The sequence below is a fragment of the Lactuca virosa genome, chromosome 2, assembly GCF_052849685.1.
Source record: "Lactuca virosa cultivar CGN04683 chromosome 2, Lactuca_virosa_CGN04683_v6, whole genome shotgun sequence".
Lineage (NCBI taxonomy): Eukaryota > Viridiplantae > Streptophyta > Magnoliopsida > Asterales > Asteraceae > Lactuca > Lactuca virosa.
The window spans coordinates 42,320,168-42,340,638 of NC_136427.1; the positions used below are offsets into that span (position 1 = coordinate 42,320,168).

General features: G+C 37.2%; 2 protein-coding genes across 2 annotated transcripts in view; both read right to left on the bottom strand.

Moving 5' to 3' along the window:
• Nucleotides 1-661: 661 nt before the first annotated feature.
• On the bottom strand, nt 662-10,065 carry LOC145157397 (TMV resistance protein N-like). Its single transcript, XM_079076441.1, has 6 exons — nt 9,417-10,065; nt 8,901-9,048; nt 3,642-4,130; nt 2,394-3,495; nt 1,958-2,278; nt 662-1,489 (listed from the first exon to the last, which is right to left on the bottom strand). The coding sequence occupies exons 1-6, from the start codon at nt 10,063-10,065 to the stop codon at nt 662-664; spliced, it is 3,537 nt and encodes a 1,178-aa protein (XP_078932567.1).
• A 1,095-nt stretch (nt 10,066-11,160) lies between these two features.
• LOC145157399 (TMV resistance protein N-like) overlaps nt 11,161-20,471 on the bottom strand; it is a 29,757-nt gene continuing 20,446 nt past the window's right edge. The window contains exons 3-6 of the mRNA XM_079076442.1: nt 14,141-14,629; nt 12,893-13,994; nt 12,457-12,777; nt 11,161-11,988 (exon numbers count right to left, since the gene is read on the bottom strand). Of these exons, the coding sequence (XP_078932568.1) occupies nt 11,161-11,988; nt 12,457-12,777; nt 12,893-13,994; nt 14,141-14,629 (2,740 nt within the window). The remainder of the gene's footprint in view (nt 11,989-12,456; nt 12,778-12,892; nt 13,995-14,140; nt 14,630-20,471) is intronic.

The following is a 20,471-nucleotide window of genomic DNA, read 5'->3' on the forward strand; positions in this document are numbered from 1 at the left end:
CCTAATTGAGGGTTGAGGGTTTTATATGAGAAGATAGGAAGAGGATCAAATCTCGTGAGAGCAAGGTAGCTCTGATACCATATAAACAGAGATGTGAGAGTGAATTGGTTATATTATTATGCACATACAGGGAGTGGCTTAAATAGCCAGAGAATACAAGTAACATGGGATAAACTAGGAAGGTTTATAGGGAAAATACAGCTGTAGGAGGCTAAGTAATTACAGGGAAATATTCTAATTATATAAAAGATAATATACATATCTTATTCCTTAATATATTTTTCTTTGTTCTTTGTTCTAATTAATCCATAAATAGTTTTCAAAACTCAGTTTAGCACAATATACAAGTGTAAACTGAAACAAGAAAAGCTAAGAAAAAAATAAGTACACCACAAGGTGAAAAATGAAAACATGATGACTCAAAATACTTCAATAGTAACAATGGAAAAATATAAACCGTTAAGTGATAAAAAGTAACAATTAAATTATGTAACCATGTGACTGTAACTAGAAAACAATTCATAAGTAGCAGTGTTACAGTTTAACATGTCTTTAAATGAAAAACGTAAAAATACAAAATCATTTAGGTTTAAACAAAACTAAATTTCAAAATACCATGGTAAAGCAAACTCCTTTTTGGTGGTTGTTGTTCGTCATATCTTTATTTAAATCCAACAATTTTTAGACCTTTCAATAAAGAAATACTCCGTGGAAGATGGCTTATTCCTGTCCCTTCTAGATTTAACTCTTCTAAACATTCCAAGTCTCCTAGTTTCTCGGGCAATCCCTCAAGTTGATCACAGTAGCGAATGTAAAGCTTTCTGAGAAGTTTCAACTTACAGATGCTACTTGGAACATCTCTTATCTTGCATTGTCCTAGACTTAGTTCCTTCAAAGATTCTAATAGGCCAAGATCCTCGGGTAACTTCTTAATACCTTTACAACCATCAAGAAGTAGAGTTTTCAGATGTGTCAACATACAAATGCTGTTAGGGAGATGCTTGAGAGGCGTATAACCTAATTCTAGAGTTTCTAAACTCTCTAAGTGGCCAAGATCCTCCGGTAATTCCTCTATGGCACTACCTTCAAGGTCAAGGTGTTTTAGATGTCGTAAATGAACACATATGCCTGATTGAAGTCTCCTGAGGTTTTTGCACCCATAGAGCTTTAGAGAAACGAGGTTTTGAAGATTTCCAATGAAAGAGGGTAGTTCTTGGATATTATTCCTTGGGATTATATCTGAGAACTGCGTGAGATCTAAACAACATAGATTAAGAAACTGAAGTGACTCCAACTGTTTGATAAAAGAAATTGATTTTAATCTCTTGCAATCATTCAAGTATATGTAGACAAGCCTTCTCAGAGATCCAATAGGCACCCGAAGTTCTACCAAATTATAACAATTTTCAATAATTAATTTCTCGAGATTCGTAACTAAGCCACAATCAAGGGTCGTCAAACTTGAATAGCTGAAGTCCAGGAAAATGAGGTTTTCAAGGACCTATGAGAATTTAACAAGAACAAAAAGTAGATTAATATTGTAGTAATAATATATTAACAATCAGATGTATAGCAGCAAACTAAATCAAGCAAAAGAACTCTGTTTGATATAAATCACATAGATCATGAACCTGAAGCAATTCCAACTGTTTGATAAACGAAACAGCATCGAGACTCCGGCACCAAAGTAAGTCTAACCGGGCAAGCCTTCTTAAAGATCCATGGGGGGCATTAAGTTTCACCAAATCAGAGCATTTTTTAAGGTTTAACTTCTCAAGATTTGGAAGTAAGCCACAATCAAGGATCGTCAAATCTGAATGGCTCATGTCAAGATATCTGAGGTTATTAAGCACCTATCATAAGCAAGAAAGAGAAAGAGATGAATATTAATTAATGCAGTAATAAGCATACAATAACAGTATAATGAAATCATACAATAGAGCATTAATTAAAACATTCTACCTTTCTTTTCCCCCTCTTCCCATAGTCGTTTAATTCTTCCATAAGGCATTTCAAGTGCAACCAGATTATTTGCCTGAAATGTTTTAGGTAAAAAGGAATGAGGGTAACCTCGCCAGTTCAGAAATCGTAACGCATTTGGCAAGTGTTTTCCAACTTCAACCCCCTCCAACAAATCACTGGTCGAAGAAGTCACCTGAAGCAATCTAAGTTTCTTCATGTTTCCAAAACCTTGTGTAAGAATTCTACAACGACAGATACCCTGCTCGCATAGCAACGGATATGTGTGAGTTGCTATAGCTCTTGTTGCTTCAGTAACCTGTAATCCAAGAACAGTCATCATGAGACTCCCGCCATAAGTAATCAAACCATGTTAGTTTTCCCTTCCAGCTTTTATATATATTTAAGCAACTAGTTAATTACTTAATCCTTACCAAGTCATCAGTCAATACATTTTCAATCTCCCCTCGAATCCACAACCGGGTATGTCTGATGGGATCAGCAGGGTGCAACCGACAAACAATATTCCGGCCTAGTTCTTGTATATGGTCATGCATGCCTAACTCCTGATTACGTGAAATAGTTATGAGAGATCTTTGTTCAAGAACTCTCAAGCCAATCCTAGCGTGGAATCCACAACATTCAAGTGCTCTAATAGCATCGTCTTTCCGCCAACCTTTTAGTAAGCATGCAACATCTAGGAATATATCCTTGTAGTCATGATCGAGGCTGGTATAGCTTAATTCCAATTTTTCGAGGGTTTTTTTCAATGGAATTTTTTTTAATCTTTCCAGTGCATCTTTCCATTCAAGCTCATCTTTAACGCAGAGAAATGAACCCAAAACTTTGATCGTTAAGGGAAGACCCGCAGCATAATGGACAGCTTGGAGTGATAGCTCTTTGCACATTTTAATTGGAATATCTTTACAAAATGCATACCTATTAAAGACGCGAGTTGCATCAGATTGTGATAAAAGGGTGACGTCATGAATCGCTTTCACTCCGTGGGCAACGAGTAATTGCTCATCTCTTGTTGTAATAATTATTCTACTTCCTTGTTTAAACCAATTAAGCTCACCAGCTAATGCCTCCAGCTGGTCTAAGTGATCCACATCGTCCAGAACAAGAAGAACCTTTTTACCACACAACTTCTTTTTCATTAAGGTTTTCCCATCACGAACACTCGATTTGGTGAAATTTCCATCCTTTATCACATTGCAAAGCACTTGTTTTTGCAGCAATTGCAACCCAAACATCGATGATTTTGAAACTTCCCTAATGTTCCCAATGATGCTTTTAACTTCAAACGGAAAGCATATTTTGTCAAAAACAGCTGTGGCCAAATTCGTCTTCCCACCGCCTCTAATCCCCTTGATACCTATCATACGAACATATTCAACATCCATTTCCAAAGAGGAAAGTATATCTCGTATACGGCTCTCCATGCCTACTAAGTATTCATTGGCTTTTAAGTTAGTCGAACGTAACTCGAGTGAAATCTTCTGAACAATTCTTTTGATGACTTTGGCTTCATGCCTGTAGAATAAGGGGAGAGTCAATCAGCTTCTCGTATGAACAATCATTTAAGAACTATAACGTATATATATCAAGTAACAAAATTCAATTTGAGATAAAAAATTTCAATACAAGAATTTTATTAAAACACTAAGAAAGAGTCATACCCATCATCGGTATTCCTCAAATCCCACCCAGCTAAACCAGCTGCTCCTTCCATAGCCTTTATCCACTTTACAGCATCTGGCTTGTTCTTATTTTCGGCAAAAGCTGTTTCAACCAGCTTACGTTGATGGCGGACGTCCGTGGGATCCACATCAAACAACACAGGGTAAGCAATCTGCTGGGTAGTGTCGGCGTTCTGACACTCCATAATCTTCACAAGCTCATCCAAACACCAGGTGGAAGTTGCATAGGCTTTTGAGAAAATAATGATGTGGAATTTTGACTCTTCAATGGACTCGAAGAGATCATCTTTGATCCTTTTTCCTTTCTTGAGATTCTCATCATCCTTGAAAGTCTCAATTTCTTGCCACTGAAGAGCAACATAAAGATGATCAAGAAATTTCTTACGGACGTCTTGGCCTGCAAAGCTCAAGAACACATCATACTTATAGCTTTTCTGAATGGACGGTGTTGAATAAGACGCCACTGAACTGAACTTATATGTTAACAGGTCCTATAAAATCAAATATTCGCTGCTGGAAATCTTTAGGAAATGAAAAGACACTAGAGATCATATGTATAAACCCTCGAGATGTTGATTGACATGTGAACTCTGTGTTTGGTTGGTGAAATTGGGTGGGGATTAGATTCCTCGTATGGGAAATAATAATTTATTCATATGGATACAAAAAGTAGTTGTTTTGCTCTTACATTTTAAAAAGTAGTTGTTATGCTCTTACATCAAGTTGATTAGTCCAACTTTGTATTTAGCACAAGTAACCGCTGGTTTTTCTATTTTTAATAATATTCAGCCGTTTGAAAAAAAAATCAAGTTGACACAAAACAGATAATCCGAAGTGGAGGTGCTGGTTTGAAAATTTTATTTAAAAATATAATTAATAAAAGAAGCAAAACATGGGATACGACTAGAACCAAAGATCAAGAATGACTTAGGGGTGAACAAAAACCGAACCGATAACAAAAAAAACCGATGAAACCGCAACAAACCGCAACTGAAAAACTGAAACCGATGCAAAAACCGAGAATGTGGATTTTATTTTCACAAAAACCGAAGTTATTGGTGCGGTGCGGTTTTTATCTAGAAACCAGTCCATGAAAACCGAACCGCACTGAAGGCGTATAAACAATAAATCACTAATTTATATTATATACATATTAATTAAAAGACTAATATATACTATATGTCGAATATAATGGTACTTAGATTTAACGATTAAACTTTAATATCTTTAATTTCTCATAAGTCATAACATTATATAACCTTTGTGCTTCTGTAACGGTGTAACCACATGTGGGCAATAAGTAAAAATGAAATAGAAAAAAATAAGTTTAGGGTACAAATTAATCAACTTCAAAAACTCAAAATCAAACAAATGTCAAAATATTCAACAAAACAACACAAAATTAATTGAACGTCAAAACTTTTAACGAATCAAAATAAAACCAAATCAGTGAATATAGAAAATCACACCATATGCTTTACTCGGTTTAAAACCGACATCGCACCGATACAAACCGAAACCGCATTTAAAAACCGCAAAACCGAACCATTGAAAAACCGCACCCAACGGTTTTTAAAATGCAAAAACCGCACCATGCGGTTTGTGGTTCGGTTTGGCCCTAAAACCGCACCAAACCGCATCATGCTCACCCCTAAAGGATGTACCAGAGGCATTCATTACCAGCATCTCACCGCCTTTTCACAGCAATTTGGTTTCCTTCTTAATCGACCTGGTTACTAAAAACGGGTCTACTGCCATTTTCATATATCAAAGCTTCGATTTGCTTCTTGGAACATTTAACTACATCTAAACCATATCTCTTTTCAAGAATAATGTTTGTAAGTAAACAATTTGAATGAAATCATATCAAAACCAAGTTTAATCATCCTTGGTCGATCTGTGGACGAAATCTGATCAAAGGAACTCAACCAAGCACAAAAGAACCTTTAAAATTTACTGAATTCAAGGTTTTGTAAAGAAAATACCAGCTTCCTTCCTCTCCTTAATTAGTTCATACACCCTTTCTCTTGATTTTCTTTAGTTTATTTTTGTTTTTTTATTTTTTATTTATTTATTATTTTTTTTTGGGTGGATTGTAATTGTAGTGGTTTTACATTTCTATAAGGGCATCCACAACATTATTTTTTTTACATCTCATACAACTCTATCAATTTTTTTTCTACAATGTATTGAACTATATAGTTCAACAGAAAATTACAAAACCTAATTTATAGTGTATATTTAAGAATTAAAAATTTCCTTTTTCCCATTGAAGAGTTCGATGACCATTGAATTCCAAATCCATTGAATGCCAAAGTGGTATCTCACTATGGTATAGTTTGATTCATTGAATGACAAATAGGCTTGTCACCTCATTAAACCCTCCAATTGAACTCACCATTGTGGATGTTTTAACTCCCAACAAAATTTTAGTGCATTAAATTTTAGTCTTTGTGGATAACATTTGTAAAGCATTAAACCTTCCCTTTTATTCAAACGATTCTACTTACAACTAAAACCTTACTACATAAAACCCACTACAAAAAAATGTTACTTAGTGAGGAAAATAAAATGGTCACTACCAATAAAATGATTAGTCACTAAATGATTTAGTGACCAAAAATTTAGTCGTCACTATAGGTCCGTCACCAAACTGATTAGAGACCAAAGTATATAAGTGGTCACTAAATAGTGACTAAAGTGTAGTGGACGCTATATCTGTGACGACTCATTATGTCACAAAAAATAGTCACCAATCAATGAAAGTCCTCACTAGTTTGTGTAATTAGTGACCATAAATTTTTTCACTATCTTATCCCATTAGTGACAATAAAAGGTCCTCATTCTTTTATCTAATTAGTGACCATAAAAGGCCATCATCGTTTTACCCGGTCAGTGACAATAAAAACATGTCACTGTTTTATTCAATTATTAACCATAAAAAACGTCACTTATTTTCGTTGTAATATTGTTATACCTCCCTTCGAGATACGATAAGGGAAGAAGCGTAGGACCCTAGTTTGTAGGGAGAGGTTGGGCAGAGAGTGATAGGGGGCACTAATGTTGTGATCAAGACCACTAGGATGATTTAGTAGGTGAGAGAAAGACTTCAGACTGCACAAAGTCAGAAGAAAAGCTATGTAGATCGATGTTGGTCTAATATTGAGTTCCAGGTCGGGATTGATAAGTTTTCTATGCCTCCACTAGTACAAAACTAGCCTAGGCGTCGGTTTTTTAAAGTTGGGTGGTGTCGGTTTTCTTTTTTCTCATCACTAACGGCCATAAACTAATTCACATGATTGTTTCCATGACAGTTTACTGAAAAATGAGTCACCATTGCAAATCAGACTTCACACATTAACATCGGTTTTACATAAAAAAGTGACAAGTAGTGTGACGACCGAAAACGGTGGCCAAATGTCGTCTTTTATAAGTTATTTTATTTTATATGTACATTTACCTTGTGTCGGTTATTAAGAGAGACATAAGGTGTTGAAGTTTCATTTTAAATGATTAAATCTTATATTGAAATGTGTAACATGAAAAAACCCTTGACAAGTCGAGCCACATTCGAAAATGATGGCCAAATGTTATATTTTATAATAGGTTTTTTATGTTATATTTACGTTTAACTTGTGTCTGGTATTAAGTGAGACGTAAAGACATAAGGTGATAAAGTATAATTTTAAGTGATATCTTATATTGGAATTTGTTACATGAAAAACTCATGACAAGTAGTGCGATGGTCAACAACGGTGGCCAAATGTCATCTTTAATAACAGGTTTTTTATTTAATATGTACCTTAATTTACGTTGTAAATCCTATATTGGAAATTTTCAGATAAAAAAACCCATGACAGAGTAAACAACAATCTAAATCTATGTATTAAAAACCTGTTTTCATTTGAACCAGTGTGATTACCGATTCTCGGTTCAACCGTCGATCTACATCTAACAGTGGAATGCGTTGGCCTTCAAGTTATGTACACTTGATTGATCGAGTTATTCAATTTTCTTGGGAAATAGACTGCATTTTTAATGGCCTAAGTGAAATCCAACTATCCATGTAACATCCCAAAAATCAAAGCAATTTAAAATTTTCAAAATCAACCATTTAACATCATTGTTTACAAAAGAGCCATTGTTTCCGAAAACATTATTTCAAAATCAAAGTTTTCCCAAGACCCGAAGACATAAAAAATAGAAAGTTGTGTACAATCACACCTTTGCCTTCCCACGATCCTCGAAAGTACCTTAAACCATAAACTAAAACTGTAAGCCAAAGCTTAGTGAGTTCCCCCAAAGTACCAGCACGCCACAACAAACAAGCATACAATATGAACAACCAACCTGACTGGATTGCCTCGTAGGTCCTATAGCCTATCTGGACAGCTCTACGAGCCTTCGGCATGACTAGAACGCCTCGCAGGGCCTACGGCCTATCCAGACCACTCTACGAGCCTTGGACATGACTGGAACACCTCGCAGGGCCTACAGCCTATCCGGACCGCTCCACGGGTCGCCGACTTGATTGGACCGCCTCGCAGGCCTACTTCCTATCCGGTCGTCGCCGGGTGTTTTATCCTACAACACAAAGCAAGACCACCTAAACCCAACACAACATGTCGACCTATGCAACAAATAAACATAACAGAGAGCCATCAAATACATATAATCATACAGATCCACCGAACAACTACAACTATCATATCACAATCCAAACCAAGATAAATAATCTAGTGGGTCGGCATTGGTGTCTTCGACACACGGGTACAGTGAGGAAAACTCACCTCACAATTTGGCGAATATATCTGAACAATACACTGTTCCGACTACCAGCTCTACAGGTCACCTATTGAACAGATAGAGACCAAGGCTTTACTATAGCTCAAACTACCCTTAAGTCAAACCTGGTCAACCGTGGTTAAAGTCAAAGTCAACAGTCAATGTCCAAAAGTCAATATTTCTTGCCAGCAGAGTACGCCCTACATACCAAGAGAATACGCCCAACGTACTCTGATTTTGACCAAAAGTGTGGTGCTGACCGCGTATGTGCAACGTACCACCACACCTAGCGTATGCAGCCCATTTCCAAAACTCCATTAAGAGCTTATTCCATTAATCCCTTACATCCAAAACTCAGATCCAAGCCCAAAATGATGTCGTAAGTCATAAAGTTTCCAACTTTATGACTTTGTATGACTATTTCGTCTTAAGAATATCACAAATTTCTTTTACAGATTTGCAGTTGATGATAAGATCAAAAATGTCAGGAGGAACTCCACATGAGATTTCATAGAAGCAATTTCGACTTTCTCCATCTTTTCTATGTCATTGTTGGTAGGTCTGGTCATTGCAAGTTGACCATCTTCAAGTATGACTTGAGCTTGATCAGTGACAAGGGATATAAGGACATGTCATTGTTGGTAGGTATGGATTTTTTAAAGAAAGTTAAAAAGCAACCACTATGGCTTGATATCAATGGTGTGAAATTATAAGTTAATCTCGTGGATCTTGATGAAGCTCAACAATAAAAGAGAGAGAAATTGTAAAGGAAAAGTAACAACAACATATATCGTTAAATGTAAGCAAGATAGAGAGATACTTGTGGAAACATAACTTGGTTTGGTGTTAAACACAAGTTATTATACAATGAACAACAAAGTATGAATAATGAAGGGCATAAGATATAAAAGATAAGGAGGTTTGCATTTAACTTGATATATGTGTTGTCAGTGTGTGTTATAGGTAAACCTGAACCATCTCCAAGGACTATCTCATCGGGACCTCCATACTCCGATACGCTGTGAAGGGTATTTTTGTCAGAGGTTACATGATTGGATGCACCAGTATCAAAAAGCCATGAGGGAGATCCTGGGGCCGACGTGGTAACATTGGCAACTGGGGTTGTTGATTTGGTAAGGTCAGTGATGACATTGTTCTCCCTTAGGAATCGAGCAAGTTTGCGACAGTCCTTAGTAAGGTGCCCTGGAATGTTGCAGTATTGACAGAAGTGATTGTTTTTGTTGGTACGATGGCCATAAGAGTTATTATTTGGCCAGTAAGATTGGGGTGTTCCTTTTGACATGTGAGAGGGAAAAGGCAGGGTGTTGTTCCTGGAGAAAGAGTTGTTGTATGTGAGATTATTGGATCCCTGTTGACGGGAAGTGTAATTGGCGGTAACGGGAATTGAGTCAAGAGTTGAGGGTATATCCTTGAGGGCTCCTTCATAATCTGTGAGTTTGTCAAAGAGCTCGGAGTAGGACTGGGGGTTGTCTCGTACCTTGATAGCTGCAACAATGGTACTGTATTCTTCCCCAAGTTGTGAGACGATGTGGACCATGAGGTCTTCTTTAGAGACATGGCTTTGGGCAAGTGCTAGATCATCAGCAATGGCCCGCATTTCTTGAAGGAGTTATGAGATGGATCGAGTTCCTTTAGGGTTCTTGGCAAGTTTGGACTTTAAGGAGATGATTCTGGACCTTGAGGATGAGGAAAAGCTTGAGTGTAGCCGAGTCCATGCTTCTTGAGCTGTAGCTGCATATGAGATGAGAGGTTGTATCGAGTCTGAACAACTCCCCAATATAGCGCTGAATATCATTTGATCTCTGCGATGCCATGGAAGGTAATCAGGATTTGTTATCTTTTTTCCTTCCTTGTCGGTGACTGTTGTCGAAGGTTGAGTAGAGGTGTCGATGATGTGGTTACCAAGTTCAAGACTGATCAAAGTGGATTCGACTTGTTTTCTCCATACCGGGTAATTATTGGGTGTGAGTTTGATGGTTAGATGAGTAGCAGCGGTAATGTGAGTGATGTTTTTGGTGGTCATCGATGAACCCTAATTGAGGGTTGAGGGTTTTATATGAGAAGATAGGAAGAGGATCAAATCTCGTGAGAGCAAGGTAGCTCTGATACCATATAAACAGAGATGTGAGAGTGAATTGGTTATATTATTATGCACATACAGGGAGTGGCTTAAATAGCCAGAGAATACAAGTAACATGGGATAAACTAGGAAGGTTTATAGGGAAAATACAGCTGTAGGAGGCTAAGTAATTACAGGGAAATATTCTAATTATATAAAAGATAATATACATATCTTATTCCTTAATATATTTTTCTTTGTTCTTTGTTCTAATTAATCCATAAATAGTTTTCAAAACTCAGTTTAGCACAATATACAAGTGTAAACTGAAACAAGAAAAGCTAAGAAAAAAATAAGTACACCACAAGGTGAAAAATGAAAACATGATGACTCAAAATACTTCAATAGTAACAATGGAAAAATATAAACCGTTAAGTGATAAAAAGTAACAATTAAATTATGTAACCATGTGACTGTAAGTAGAAAACAATTCATAAGTAGCAGTGTTACAGTTTAACATGTCTTTAAATGAAAAACATAAAAATACAAAATCATTTAGGTTTAAACAAAACTAAATTTCAAAATACCATGGTAAAGCAAACTCCTTTTTGGTGGTTGTTGTTCGTCATATCTTTATTTAAATCCAACAATTTTTAGACCTTTCAGTAAAGAAATACTCCGTGGAAGATGGCTTATTCCTGTCCCTTCTAGATTTAACTCTTCTAAACATTCCAAGTCTCCTAGTTTCTCGGGCAATCCCTCAAGTTGATCACAGTAGCGAATGTAAAGCTTTCTGAGAAGTTTCAACTTACAGATGCTACTTGGAACATCTCTTATCTTGCATTGTCCTAGACTTAGTTCCTTCAAAGATTCTAATAGGCCAAGATCCTCGGGTAACTTCTTAATACCTTTACAACCATCAAGAAGTAGAGTTTTCAGATGTGTCAACATACAAATGCTGTTAGGGAGATGCTTGAGAGGCGTATAACCTAATTCTAGAGTTTCTAAACTCTCTAAGTGGCCAAGATCCTCCGGTAATTCCTCTATGGCACTACCTTCAAGGTCAAGGTGTTTTAGATGTCGTAAATGAACACATATGCCTGATTGAAGTCTCCTGAGGTTTTTGCACCCATAGAGCTTTAGAGAAACGAGGTTTTGAAGATTTCCAATGAAAGAGGGTAGTTCTTGGATATTATTCCTTGGGATTATATCTGAGAACTGCGTGAGATCTAAACAACATAGATTAAGAAACTGAAGTGACTCCAACTGTTTGATAAAAGAAATTGATTTTAATCTCTTGCAATCATTCAAGTATATGTAGACAAGCCTTCTCAGAGATCCAATAGGCACCTGAAGTTCTACCAAATTATAACAATTTTCAATAATTAATTTCTCGAGATTCGTAACTAAGCCACAATCAAGGGTCGTCAAACTTGAATAGCTGAAGTCCAGGAAAATGAGGTTTTCAAGGACCTATGAGAATTTAACAAGAACAAAAAGTAGATTAATATTGTAGTAATAATATATTAACAATCAGATGTATAGCAGCAAACTAAATCAAGCAAAAGAACTCTGTTTGATATAAATCACATAGATCATGAACCTGAAGCAATTCCAACTGTTTGATAAACGAAACAGCATCGAGACTCCGGCACCAAAGTAAGTCTAACCGGGCAAGCCTTCTTAACGATCCATGGGGGGCATTAAGTTTCACCAAATCAGAGCATTTTTTAAGGTTTAACTTCTCGAGATTTGGAAGTAAGCCACAATCAAGGATCGTCAAATCTGAATGGCTCATGTCAAGATATCTGAGGTTATTAAGCACCTATCATAAGCAAGAAAGAGAAAGAGATGAATATTAATTAATGCAGTAATAAGCATACAATAACAGTATAATGAAATCATACAATAGAGCATTAATTAAAACATTCTACCTTTCTTTTCCCCCTCTTCCCATAGTCGTTTAATTCTTCCATAAGGCATTTCAAGTGCAACCAGATTATTTGCCTGAAATGTTTTAGGTAAAAAGGAATGAGGGTAACCTCGCCAGTTCAGAAATCGTAACGCATTTGGCAAGTGTTTTCCAACTTCAACCCCCTCCAACAAATCACTGGTCGAAGAAGTCACCTGAAGCAATCTAAGTTTCTTCATGTTTCCAAAACCTTGTGTAAGAATTCTACAACGACAGATACCCTGCTCGCATAGCAACGGATATGTGTGAGTTGCTATAGCTCTTGTTGCTTCAGTAACCTGTAATCCAAGAACAGTCATCATGAGACTCCCGCCATAAGTAATCAAACCATGTTAGTTTTCCCTTCCAGCTTTTATATATATTTAAGCAACTAGTTAATTACTTAATCCTTACCAAGTCATCAGTCAATACATCTTCAATCTCCCCTCGAATCCACAACCGGGTATGTCTGATGGGATCAGCAGGGTGCAACCGACAAACAATATTCCGGCCTAGTTCTTGTATATGGTCATGCATGCCTAACTCCTGATTACGTGAAATAGTTATGAGAGATCTTTGTTCAAGAACTCTCAAGCCAATCCTAGCGTGGAATCCACAACATTCAAGTGCTCTAATAGCATCGTCTTTCCGCCAACCTTTTAGTAAGCATGCAACATCTAGGAATATATCCTTGTAGTCATGATCGAGGCTGGTATAGCTTAATTCCAATTTTTCGAGGGTTTTTTTCAATGGAATTTTTTTTAATCTTTCCAGTGCATCTTTCCATTCAAGCTCATCTTTAACGCAGAGAAATGAACCCAAAACTTTTATCGTTAAGGGAAGACCCGCAGCATAATGGACAGCTTGGAGTGATAGCTCTTTGCACATTTTAATTGGAATATCTTTACCAAATGCATACCTATTAAAGACGCGAGTTGCATCAGATTGTGATAAAAGGGTGACGTCATGAATCGCTTTCACTCCGTGGGCAACGAGTAATTGCTCATCTCTTGTTGTAATAATTATTCTACTTCCTTGTTTAAACCAATTAAGCTCACCAGCTAATGCCTCCAGCTGGTCTAAGTGATCCACATCGTCCAGAACAAGAAGAACCTTTTTACCACACAACTTCTTTTTCATTAAGGTTTTCCCATCACGAACACTCGATTTGGTGAAATTTCCATCCTTTATCACATTGCAAAGCACTTGTTTTTGCAGCAATTGCAACCCAAACATCGATGATTTTGAAACTTCCCTAATGTTCCCAATGATGCTTTTAACTTCAAACGGAAAGCATATTTTGTCAAAAACAGCTGTGGCCAAATTCGTCTTCCCACCGCCTCTAATCCCCTTGATACCTATCATACGAACATATTCAACATCCATTTCCAAAGAGGAAAGTATATCTCGTATACGGCTCTCCATGCCTACTAAGTATTCATTGGCTTTTAAGTTAGTCGAACGTAACTCGAGTGAAATCTTCTGAACAATTCTTTTGATGACTTTGGCTTCATGCCTGTAGAATAAGGGGAGAGTCAATCAGCTTCTCGTATGAACAATCATTTAAGAACTATAACGTATATATATCAAGTAACAAAATTCAATTTGAGATAAAAAATTTCAATACAAGAATTTTATTAAAACACTAAGAAAGAGTCATACCCATCATCGGTATTCCTCAAATCCCACCCAGCTAAACCAGCTGCTCCTTCCATAGCCTTTATCCACTTTACAGCATCTGGCTTGTTCTTATTTTCGGCAAAAGCTGTTTCAACCAGCTTACGTTGATGGCGGACGTCCGTGGGATCCACATCAAACAACACAGGGTAAGCAATCTGCTGGGTAGTGTCGGCGTTCTGACACTCCATAATCTTCACAAGCTCATCCAAACACCAGGTGGAAGTTGCATAGGCTTTTGAGAAAATAATGATGTGGAATTTTGACTCTTCAATGGACTCGAAGAGATCATCTTTGATCCTTTTTCCTTTCTTGAGATTCTCATCATCCTTGAAAGTCTCAATTTCTTGCCACTGAAGAGCAACATAAAGATGATCAAGAAATTTCTTACGGACGTCTTGGCCTGCAAAGCTCAAGAACACATCATACTTATAGCTTTTCTGAATGGACGGTGTTGAATAAGACGCCACTGAACTGAACTTATATGTTAACAGGTCCTATAAAATCAAATATTCGCTGCTGGAAATCTTTAGGAAATGAAAAGACACTAGAGATCATATGTATAAACCCTCGAGATGTTGATTGACATGTGAACTCTGTGTTTGGTTGGTGAAATTGGGTGGGGATTAGATTCCTCGTATGGGAAATAATAATTTATTCATATGGATACAAAAAGTAGTTGTTTTGCTCTTACATTTTAAAAAGTAGTTGTTATGCTCTTACATCAAGTTGATTAGTCCAACTTTGTATTTAGCACAAGTAACCGCTGGTTTTTCTATTTTTAATAATATTCAGCCGTTTGAAAAAAAAATCAAGTTGACACAAAACAGATAATCCGAAGTGGAGGTGCTGGTTTGAAAATTTTATTTAAAAATATAATTAATAAAAGAAGCAAAACATGGGATACGACTAGAACCAAAGATCAAGAATGACTTAGGGGTGAGCAAAAACCGAACCGATAACAAAAAAAACCGATGAAACCGCAACAAACCGCAACTGAAAAACTGAAACCGATGCAAAAACCGAGAATGTGGATTTTATTTTCACAAAAACCGAAGTTATTGGTGCGGTGCGGTTTTTATCTACAAACCAGTCCATGAAAACCGAACCGCACCGAAGGCGTATAAACAATAAATCACTAATTTATATTATATACATATTAATTAAAAGACTAATATATACTATATGTCGAATATAATGGTACTTAGATTTAACGATTAAACTTTAATATCTTTAATTTCTCATAAGTCATAACATTATATAACCTTTGTGCTTCTGTAACGGTGTAACCACATGTGGGCAATAAGTAAAAATGAAATAGAAAAAAATAAGTTTAGGGTACAAATTAATCAACTTCAAAAACTCAAAATCAAACAAATGTCAAAATATTCAACAAAACAACACAAAATTAATTGAACGTCAAAACTTTTAACGAATCAAAATAAAACCAAATCAGTGAATATAGAAAATCACACCATATGCTTTACTCGGTTTAACACCGACATCGCACCGATACAAACCGAAACCGCATTTAAAAACCGCAAAACCGAACCATTGAAAAACCGCACCCAACGGTTTTTAAAATGCAAAAACCGCACCATGCGGTTTGTGGTTCGGTTCGGCCCTAAAACCGCACCAAACCGCATCATGCTCACCCCTAAAGGATGTACCAGAGGCATTCATTACCAGCATCTCACCGCCTTTTCACAGCAATTTGGTTTCCTTCTTAATCGACCTGGTTACTGAAAACGGGTCTACTGCCATTTTCATATATCAAAGCTTTGATTTGCTTCTTGGAACATTTAACTACATCTAAACCATATCTCTTTTCAAGAATAATGTTTGTAAGTAAACAATTTGAATGAAATCATATCAAAACCAAGTTTAATCATCCTTGGTCGATCTGTGGACGAAATCTGATCAAAGGAACTCAACCAAGCACAAAAGAACCTTTAAAATTTACTGAATTCAAGGTTTTGTAAAGAAAATACCAGCTTCCTTCCTCTCCTTAATTAGTTCATACACCCTTTCTCTTGATTTTCTTTAGTTTATTTTTGTTTTTTTATTTTTTATTTATTTATTATTTTTTTTGGGTGGATTGTAATTGTAGTGGTTTTACATTTCTATAAGGGCATCCACAACATTATTTTTTTTTACATCTCATACAACTCTATCAATTTTTTTTCTACAATGTATTGAACTATATAGTTCAACAGAAAATTACAAAAACTAATTTATAGTGTATATTTAAGAATTAAAAATTTCATTTTTCCCATTGAAGAGTTCGATGACCATTGAAGTCCAAATCCATTGAATGCCAAGGTGGTATCTCACTATGGTAGAGTTTGATTCATTGAATGACAAATAGGCTTGTCACCTCATTAAACCCTCCAATTGAACTCACCATTGTGGATGTTTTAACTCCCAACAAAATTTTAGTGCATTAAATTTTAGTCTTTGTGGATAACATTTGTAAAGCATTAAACCTTCCCTTTTATTCAAACGATTCTACTTACAACTAAAACCTTACTACATAAAACCCACTACAAAAAAATGTTACTTAGTGAGGATAATAAAATGGTCACTACCAATAAAATGATTAGTCACTAAATGATTTAGTGACCAAAAATTTAGTCGTCACTATAGGTCCGTCACCAAACTGATTAGAGACCAAAGTATATAAGTGGTCACTAAATAGTGACTAAAGTGTAGTGGACGCTATATCTATGACGACTCATTATGTCACAAAAAATAGTCACCAATCAATGAAAGTCCTCACTAGTTTGTGTAATTAGTGACCATAAATTTTTTCACTATCTTATCCCATTAGTGACAATAAAAGGTCCTCATTCTTTTATCTAATTAGTACCATAAAAGGCCATCATCGTTTTACCCAGTCAGTGACAGTAAAAACATGTCACTGTTTTATTCAATTATTAACCATAAAAAACGTCACTTATTTTCGTTGTAATATTGTTATACCTCCCTTCGAGATACGATAAGGGAAGAAGCGTAAGACCCTAGTTTGTAGGGAGAGGTTGGGCAGAGAGTGATAGGGGGCACTAATGTTGTGATCAAGACCACTAGGATGATTTAGTAGGTGAGAGAAAGACTTCAGACTGCACAAAGTCAGAAGAAAAGCTATGTAGATCGATGTTGGTCTAATATTGAGTTCCAGGTCGGGATTGATAAGTTTTCTATGCCTCCACTAGTACAAAACTAGCCTAGGCGTCGGTTTTTTAAAGTTGGGTGGTGTCGGTTTTCTTTTTTCTCATCACTAACGGCCATAAACTAATTCACATGATTGTTTCCATGACAGTTTACTGAAAAATGAGTCACCATTGCAAATCAGACTTCACACATTAACATCGGTTTTACATAAAAAAGTGACAAGTAGTGTGACGACCGAAAACGGTGGCCAAATGTCGTCTTTTATAAGTTATTTTATTTTATATGTACATTTACCTTGTGTCGGTTATTAAGAGAGACATAAGGTGTTGAAGTTTCATTTTAAATGATTAAATCTTATATTGAAATGTGTAACATGAAAAAACCCTTGACAAGTCGAGCCACATTCGAAAATGATGGCCAAATGTTATCTTTTATAATAGGTTTTTTATGTTATATTTATGTTTACCTTGTGTCTGGTATTAAGTGAGACGTAAAGACATAAGGTGATAAAGTATAATTTTAAGTGATATCTTATATTGGAATTTGTTACATGAAAAACTCATGACAAGTAGTGCGATGGTCAACAACGGTGGCCAAATGTCAACTTTAATAACAGGTTTTTTATTTAATATGTACCTTAATTTACGTTATAAATCCTATATTGGAAATTTTCAGATAAAAAAACCCATGACAGAGTAAACAACAATCTAAATCTATGTATTAAAAACCTGTTTTCATTTGAACCAGTGTGATTACCGATTCTTGGTTCAACCGTCGATCTACATCTAACAGTGGAATGCGTTGGCCTTCAAGTTATGTACACTTGATTGATCGAGTTATTCAATTTTCTTGGGAAATAGACTGCATTTTTAATGGCCTAAGTGAAATCCAACTATCTATGTAACATCCCAAAAATCAAAGCAATTTAAAAATTTCAAAATCAACCATTTTGTAGCACCTGGTTCCTGGTATGTAAATTTATCTAAGTGTTTTGCATTTTAGCCTTGGACTCGGCGAGTTGTAGGCCCGACTTGCCGAGTAGAGCCGGGACATGGAACACGTTTAAGTTGGCGACTCGGCGAGTCCATATTCTGGACTCGGCGAGTCCCCGCTGTCTGGTGAAACCCTAATTCCAAGGGTTTGCACCCTATTTAAACCAACCTTATGCGCCCCAAGCTCGCCCCCATTCACCCTCAGAGCCCCCTATATCGTTCTAACATCGTTCCTTGTGAATTGAAGTGCTTGGTGTGATTTCTTGAAGACTTTGAGCGAGAAAGGAGAGTAGATCAAGAGGAGAGGAAGGAGGCCAGGCATATTGGTGTTATTTCAGAGATTTCCTTGAGGTATAACTCAGTTTCCCTCTGTTATCATGCTTATAGTCCCTTAGAGCTCCATTAAAGTCCTTCTTGAGCCATTTCCAAGCTTGGGTATGAACTAGGGTCTGTGATAAGCTGATTAACCTTTAGATCTAGGCATGACTGAGCTCCAGGAGCTCGGATCCACTGCCTTTATGAAGCCATATTGCATGAAAGCCCTAGATCTACTCTTTTAGTGCATTTTGAGCCCTAAAACCTTCATTGGTGTTTATTTACACGTAAAGTTGGAAACTTTACGTGTTAATCAAGCCCTAGGAACCTAGATCTACGTATGGAATGAGCTGGATCCAAGCAAAATCGAGTATATAATAGTGGCATGTGGCCGACTCGGCGAGTCGTTCATCGGACTCGGCGAGTCGAGTCGCGAGTCCTCGAGTTTTCCCCTTTTCGTGTTGCTGAGTGGAGTCGTGAGTCATGGGGGGGGGGGGGAGGTGACTCAATGAGTCGGAAGCCAGACTCACTCATGGAGGAACTCGGCGAGTCAATGCCCTGACTCGGCGAGCCTCAAGAACAGACTCGGCGAGTTGTTCGTACGACTCGGCGAGTCTCAGCATAGAATGTTCTTCGGTTGAAGATGAACTCGACGAGTTGTTCATACAACTCGGCGAGTAGGATGAAGGACTAGTGGTCATCGGTTTAGAAGGAAACTCGTCAAGTCAATGCCTAACTCGACGAGTAGAGACGAGATTATGGTTAATCGAGTGGATAGGGACTCGGCGAGTTGGCAAGCCAACTCGGCGAGTCGGGTCAACTGGAAGTTGACTTTGATTTTGACTCTTGGTTTAGTTAGGGGTGAATGGTCATTTTACCCTAAGGTCGGTTAGCAGTATTTGACTGAGTGTTTTTGTGGGAATTATAGCCGAAGGATTTCCGGAGTAGCAGCAGCAGAAGTCAGTCAGTTCCCACGCATATCAGCAGCCACCTTGAGGTGAGTTACCTTCCAGTAGCGGTGGGTCTACGGCCACAATGCCGGCCCACCAGTAGGAGTTGCATGATAGATGATTGTCTCTGTGATATTCATCTAGGGTTGTTACTACCTGTGATATGTTTATGTGCTAAAATGACATGATGCTATGTACTAGTGACAGTAGGGGGAGATAGTCCCCAGATTACCGGCCGATAGGGTCGAAGGGGCGGTCGTACCCAACCATGCTAGATAGATTATGTGATAAATGTGTTATGTGGTAGTAGTAAGGGGGTGAAATAGTCCCCAGTACCCGGTCGAGAGGACCGAAGGGGAGATCAGCACCCATATATGCTAGTCAGTACCCGGTCGAGAGGACCGAAGGGGAGGCCAACTCCCAGATATGCTAGACAGTATCCTGTCGGGAGGACCGAAGGGGTAGGTCGGGCACCCAGATATGCCGGACAATATATGTATGTTATGTAACTGTATGGTAGGTGGTATGATGGGGGAACTCACTAAGCTTTGTGCTTACAGTTTATAGTTTTGTTTTCAGGTACCTCTTCGTCGAAGGGGAAAGAGCTGGCGCGGTAGCGGCACATCATACACACACATTGATTTCCGCATCATGAGTTATTCTGGGATTTGTACTCTGACATTATTATGTTTTTATAAAATGGTTTCTGGACACGCGACATTTTTTTTATGAAATGATATGATCAGTGAATGTTTTATTTCTAATGTTTTGCTAAGTATATGTTTCAAAAATGAATTTTTTTGGCTTGTATTTTGGGATGTTACAAGTTGGTATCAGAGCCCTGGTTTGAGGGATTCGGACACACCTTCGGGGGATGTCTGGACTCAA